Consider the following 6,824-nt stretch of genomic DNA (forward strand, 5'->3'; position numbering starts at 1 on the left):
ATGACCATCTTCCTCAACTCTGTGTGTGAGATGCCTGCCTCAGTATGGCTTGACAAGCAGTGCGTAGGTCCACACCCGGAATCCAGACTGGCGAACCCTGGGCTGCTGAAGCAGAACATGTGAACTTAACCGCTGCGCCATCAGGCCAGCCCCACTTATATCTTTTAAAAGATAAAATATATATATATATTCTTGACATTAACTAGAAGCAACTTCCATTACTGTGTGAAAATAGCAGAATGGCACACATTTACCTCAATCCAACAAGTACTCATTGAACAAACTAGGCATTGTGCTAGTTGCTGGAGAAATAAAAATGGCTTAGATATGATCTCTGCTCACAAAGACTTCACAACCCTCCAGGGAAATCAGACACATACACAACTAATTACAACAAAACATGTTGAACTAGACACAGGATCTGATCTTGTATAAATATTTTATTGTTGATATTCAGTATCAGTCATCCACAAAAAAGCCACAGAAAACTATTTTGGAATGTACAGATGTGTCATTAAGACACTGATGTTTGCTTCTAGTACAATGTTCCTTTCGCAGGAATCACAGAGAAAACAATGCAGCTCTCCATAAAGACACAGGAACGTGGCTCTTCCAAGTGAGAACATGAGAATCAGAGTAATTTGGCCCGAGCTGGGGTGGAGGTGAGGGTTGGCTGTAAAAGAAGGGAAATCCACCCATTTCCACTCTCCCTTCTTGAGGAGGTTGTGTGTGGGAGAGCCAGAGCAGAGGCGTGGCTAGGATATTTGGTGTAGCACAATGTCCACCTCTGGACATAGTCGCAGAGAACGTCTCCCAGAGACCCTGGCAACTCCTGGAATCTCATGTTTCGTTGCCTTCCATTTTAACTTAATTGCGGATGCTTATCACTTTCCCTTGCTATGAAAATAAGACTGTGAGGTCTTTCAACAGCGTATGTTGACAGTGAGAATGCATCTTTTTTAAGGAAAAAGATAAATATGTTAAACCCAAATCCCTGTTACATATAATAAACTAGAGCAAAAATGAGCAAATGAAAACAGTGATTGATAAAAGGTAATGAACATACAAGACAAGCTTAAAAGGAAACGTAATCTAGAAGCTCTTCATTTCTTTTAAATTTACGGTGTTTTTGTAACTCTTGCAAATATACACAGCGCTCTCCATCAGTATTTATGGTTATAGAATGGAAAAAAACACCAAACATATGCACGTAAGTCACATATGTCCCACAGCTCAAGCCATTTATATCTAAATCTGGAAATCAGAATAAAATCATTACAAATTGACAAAAAAATGGAGGGGAAAAAAATCACACAAAAGTTTAGCCATGGCCATGGTTGAATTTTTCTAATGAGATGCTTCATCGGTAGTTTGAAAATAGCCAGACGCCTAAAAGAACAAGAAAATGTTATAATGAAATAGAAAATGAAGACTCACAATTAACACAAACACCCAGAGATCAACATATTTCACTGAAAACTCCCTTTGTCTTCACTTTCTAATCAGAGATGTCAGGAAAGGAGAGCTCATAATTATGAAATATTCTCCAAATCAGGAGCTGCGCTTCTTTCACAAAGTTGAATAATTCCCATTAAATTACAATCTCACCCACAGGGTGCTTTCTCTGTTCCCTGCCTGAAACATTACCTCAGTCCACACTCACATGAAAGCAGGTATTCGATGTTTTCTCTGACACTTTCTATGACTTAGAGATTAGTATCTGCAAATTATAGTTGAAGAAATGAACAGGTAAGCAATTTGTATGCAACACTGTCTCATACTGAAGTAGGTACTGTGGTATTAATAAGTATTCTCTGTTTTAGTGTCTGCTACTGTAGGGCCTAAGTGTGACAAATAGTCAAGGGAACCTTTCATTAACATCCTTTTGTTAATCCTGTTTTATTTTCTCATTGTAGGACAGTTTTCAAGTGCATACGCCACATGGTAAGTTGCATCTTCTTTTTAGAATAACAATCATTATCTTTAAAAAATCATCACGTTTAAAAGAACTAATAATCAAAATCCTTTCACAAGCATAATGAAATGCAACAACGCTATGCTTTCTCACAATTTCATCAGTATGCTTGTGGAAGAATGAGAGTAGATTTTAATTATGATCCATTTCCCTTTATTACTCAGCTGAACAAAAAGCTAATAGATGAGAAGCAAAATGTATTTTCTTGGAATGCACCTTACCTGTTCCTTTTTAAACGGTAGGTGTTTATTTGCTAGGAATACTAAAGTAATAAGAATAATAAAATTCAAATCTTAAACATAAATACATTTCTACTTTTTTCAGTGAGAAAAATGTCATCTTTACTTATATTCTACTTTTTTTCCCCCAGGTGAGGAAGTTCAAGCTCAAATATATGCTTAATACTTTCTCCCCCAAAGAGAACCATTCTTTTAACTTTTACTTTCCATTCAATCCAACTGCACAATCCGACATATTTTTTTATATATGATTTTCCATATAACTTAGCTGCACGACCTGGTCTGAAAAAAGAGAGAGGTAGGGGCTGGCCCCGTGGCCGAGTGGTTAAGTTCGCGCGCTCCGCTGCAGGCGGCCCAGTGTTTCGTTAGTTCGAATCCTGGGCGCGGACATGGCACTGCTCATCAGACCACGCTGAGGCAGCGTCCCACATGCCACAACTAGAAGAACCCACAACGAAGAATATACAACTATGTACCGGGGGGCTTTGGGGAGAAAAAGGAAAAAATAAAAATCTTTAATAAAAAAAAAAAAAAGAGAGAGGTAATAAAAGTGTGTGGTATTTCATACGACCCACCTATCCCACTACTGGGTATTTATCCAAAGAACTTGAAGTCAACAATTCAAAGAGACTTGTGCACCCCAGTGTTCATTGCTTCAGTATTCACTGTAACCCCAGTGCCCATCGACTGATGAGTGGATAAAGAGGATGTGGTGTATATATACAATGGAATACTACTTAGCTGTAAAAAAACACAACATTGTCCCATTCACAACAACATGGATGGACCTTAAGAGTATTATGTTAAGCAAAATAAGCCGGATAGAGAAAGACAAACACCGTATGATTTCATTCATAAGTAGAAGATAAACTAACACGCGGACAAAGAGAACAGTTTAGTGGTTACCAAAGGGGAAGGGGGTTGGGGGGAGGCAACAAGGGGTAAAGGGGCACATTTATATGGTGAATGACAAATAATAATGTACAACTGAAATTTCACAATGTTGTAAACTATTATGACCTCAATAAAAAAAAAAAGTGTGTGGTGTTTCATTATACTTAATAATCCTATTAAGAGTGATAATTCTAGGGGTCAGCCCCGTGGCCAAGCGGTTAAAGTTCTGCATGCTCTGCTTTGGCGGCCTGGGGTTGAGCAGTTTGGATCCCAGGCATGGACCTACTCCACTCATCAGCCATGCTGTGGTGGCATCCCACATACAAAATAGAGGAGGGTTGGCACAGATGTTAGCTCAGGGTGAATCTTCTTAACCAAAAAAAAAAAAAAAAGACTGATAATTCTAATAATTAACATATCTCTCCTGAGAAAACTGTGCTTAAAAAATCTTAACTGTCATTTCTTTTTAAAACCAGACCATAAAATACCTGAACCAAATCCAAATATTAACAGCCACAAGTATCGTCAGAACTGAGCACATATTTATATCAGGAAATAAAATCACTTTTCAAATAAATGCTTTCAAAATCTCTTTATGACTTCATGACTGAGTTGTATGTTGGGACAGATCCTGGGAACAAAGAGATAAGTTTACCTGCGCTGAGGAGAAACTTCAGCCTTGAGGTAATCGGGAAAGGAGTTTTTCTGCTCTTCATAATCTGCAAATGCAGAAGCAATAAGTTCTGACCGGAAAGAGAGTGGTCTGGGATTTTCATTCACGGAGAAAGTATTTGGAAACCTCACAAGATCAAGACCTCTTCCCTTAAAATATGCCTGAAGGGTTCTGAAAAACTGAATAGAGAAAAAGAATGTTCAATGCCATATATAAATTAAACACCAAAAATGAATGTTTTCCCCCTGAGTTGACTTTAGGGCTAATCTAGGAGGCGGGAGGTGGAAAACTCAGAAACCAACTTCGGCTGCTGCTTCTCCTCCCCTCCATCATCCTCCACCGTGCCTTCTTTCCGCCCCTGCAACCCTTAACACGATAATGTCCTACTGGTGAATCGAGAGAGGAATATCGGCTATGGACAGCACCACAGTCGGAAGGCTCATCGTCCATCTCTGAGTGCCGAAGCCCGAGACTTTAAAAGGAAGCCCACAGTGCTCAGAGCTCGGCGCCTCCTCCCTGACTGACCCGACACAGATCTCGGTCACTGACTTCTGCAAGTTTCTTTTCAGACACGGGGGTTCCGCTTTCCTTTAGGAAGTGAATGTACAAAAGCTGTGCACAGTGCTGTTTGGTCATTTTCATCCTATGTGGTTATGTTTCACATCACTTTCTTTAGGAAAACTATATTTTGAAATAGTAATGTCAGCATGTTTACTGTATCTGGTGTATTTTTTAAAAGAGAATTTTTACTGATCTTCTGAATTCTATTTCCTAGATAACTTTATGTTGAAAATAATGCCTAGTAAATTGATAAGAATGCAGGTCAACTTTCTGTTTTTGCAATTGAGCTTTGCAAGTGTTGGTTATATGAGACTCTCTTTGATTATCAGTTCCACCTAAGCTGTGCAATAAGCAATTCCCTGTTACACTCCTGGTTGTATATGTACTAGAGATCAAGGCTATAAAGTCCATGTGTATATAAGACCATTTACGAATGTAATGTGCTCTGTGTGTATAAGATAATTTCTAAACATCATTTTGTTTCTCCTTACAGAAACAGATGTAAATGGGCCAGAGGAACAATAAGATGCCAATAGGACTAGGCTAGCAAAGCTCTTGTCTGGTCCCGTTGGGGGATCTTCTCAGCGCTTGGTGGCCTCTTCTCCACCGTGTGCTAGCAGAGCGCAGTGAGTAGGAATCCAGCCTGCAGCCCAGCACGTCCCAGTGTATGTCCTTACAAGATCTCGGTTTCTGGGGTTGTTGAGTGACTTCCATTTCTCTTCATTTCTCAGCATCGCTCCATGCACAAGCCCAAGCAGCACCAGGGCAACACACAGCAGCAGGCATGCTTTGGGCATGGTGGAATGAAGCTGAGTGAAAGGAAGGATCGGGGAAATGTCAACGGTCACAGAGAGAGAGAGAGAGAGGAGAAGGGAGGGCAAAAGTAGAAAAAAGAAAGTGGAAACACTTTTAAAGGGAGACAAGGAAAAAGAAATAGTACATTGGTTGACCTGAATTTTGCAGCCCTTTTTTCCTAGATTCGTTTGCAAATGAGGCCCCCCCCAAATCCAGTTGATTAGCTTAAAGGAGTCCATGATGATGAGCACATTATAGAGTGATAAGCAAAGCAATTAATAATATGACCTAGAAAGCCTGAGTATACCTTTTCATCTTTGAAAATGTGCTTTGTCTCCAAAGTGTAATTCTTAAAAAAAAAAACAAAAAAAAAAACTAACCTTAAATTACTCTCAAGTATTAGAGAGCAATCTCAAAAAAAAAAAAAAACCCAAACTGAGAAATGCGTTTAACACACACATCTGAGACAGACACACACCACACCAGCGTAAGAAGAGATTCTCTCCCACCCCAAGGCGAAATGAAGATGAAACACACAGAAAGGGCTAATTAAGCTTACCAGGAGTGTGGTTTCAGCCAGCCCTGGTTGGTTACCCTGCCTACAATCTGCAGGGTGATTCATGGCTACTTATAACCAGTGGATCAGCTGTAGGTGGGAGTCATTTACGTGAGCAGGGGGAGTTCAAAAATAATGATTCCATTTTCATCCACGGCACAAAGATCCTTGAGAATCACTTCTTCAAGCTTCTTCAGGGGTAACAGTGAACAATTTGTCTCGTAAATACAGCGGCCTCTCCTCCAACCACCGAACATTTTACAAAACACACAAGGCACTTCCCCACAGCAAAGTGGCTTTCTCCATTTTCACTCTTAAGAGAAGTGTATACACAGCAGCTGGGAGTATGATGATGATTATCCCATCTAATAGAACACTTTTTTGGAGATACCAGCTTTTCAAACTAGCAGCATTTTTTGAACAGGAAATTCTACTGCAAGAGACAAAATTGTTCTTTGTGACCTATGCCTTATATTTCTTCTGAGAATCCCTAGAAGCTTTACAAATTTTAAATAGTGTCATGGTTTATCATAACACACTTTCAAAATAGAGCAACAAGATAGCACATGTTTCATAGAAAAAAGGAAAAATTACTATTCCTACAGCATCCCCTCCATGAATAAATGCCATCCATAGAAAATGGTAGGGTTGAGAAATTGGACTTGATGAGTTGTGAAGTTGCTTTGGTTCCAACAACTCAGAACAATCTAGACAAGCTCTTTGTAACAAGGCTAGTAATCTGAAGTGGAAATTAGAATACGTGGCTCTGGTCTCAGTCTTGCCATCTTGACCTTGAGCAAGTCACTATGATCTTCATTTGTTCATGCCTTTGTTCATTCATTCGAGAAACTTTTATTGAGTGCCTACTATGTGCCAGGCACTGCACTAGGCTTTGAGGATAAAATGGTAAGAATAATAACTATAGTCCTTGCCCTCAGTGAACTAATTGATTAGTAGGCAAGACAGACATTAACCAAATCATTATACAACAAAATGTATAAACATAAATGATGATAATTTCTATGATGAGACACTGGCTGCTATGAGGCTGCAGAATGGGAGATTTGATTCGGTCTCAGGGGTCAGGGAAGGCTTCTGTGAAGAAGCGACCTTACAACTGGCAGATGCATA

The 6,824-nt window shown here is 39.6% G+C and overlaps 1 protein-coding gene across 1 annotated transcript; it reads right to left on the minus strand.

Moving 5' to 3' along the window:
- Window positions 1-1,015: 1,015 nt before the first annotated feature.
- Window positions 1,016-5,139, minus strand: C18H2orf66 (chromosome 18 C2orf66 homolog). The gene is made up of 3 exons (XM_070242096.1): window positions 5,020-5,139; window positions 3,764-3,960; window positions 1,016-1,389 (listed from the first exon to the last, which is right to left on the minus strand). The coding sequence occupies exons 1-3, from the start codon at window positions 5,137-5,139 to the stop codon at window positions 1,164-1,166; spliced, it is 543 nt and encodes a 180-aa protein (XP_070098197.1). The 3' UTR covers window positions 1,016-1,163.
- Between the last annotated feature and the right edge of the window lie 1,685 nt (window positions 5,140-6,824).

This window comes from Equus caballus, chromosome 18, assembly GCF_041296265.1.
Source record: "Equus caballus isolate H_3958 breed thoroughbred chromosome 18, TB-T2T, whole genome shotgun sequence".
NCBI classification, from domain to species: domain Eukaryota; kingdom Metazoa; phylum Chordata; class Mammalia; order Perissodactyla; family Equidae; genus Equus; species Equus caballus.

Coding starts and splice junctions, on each gene's coding strand:
- C18H2orf66 (XM_070242096.1), bottom strand. CDS start 5,139: ATGCCCAAAGCATGCCTGCTGCTGTGTGTTGCCCTGGTGCTGCTTGGG. Junction 3,961..5,019: donor ACCCCAGAAACCGAGATCTT/GTAAGGACATAC, acceptor TTCTCTATTCAG/TTTTTCAGAACCCTTCAGGC. Junction 1,390..3,763: donor GAAGTTTCTCCTCAGCGCAG/GTAAACTTATCT, acceptor TTGTTCTTTTAG/GCGTCTGGCTATTTTCAAAC.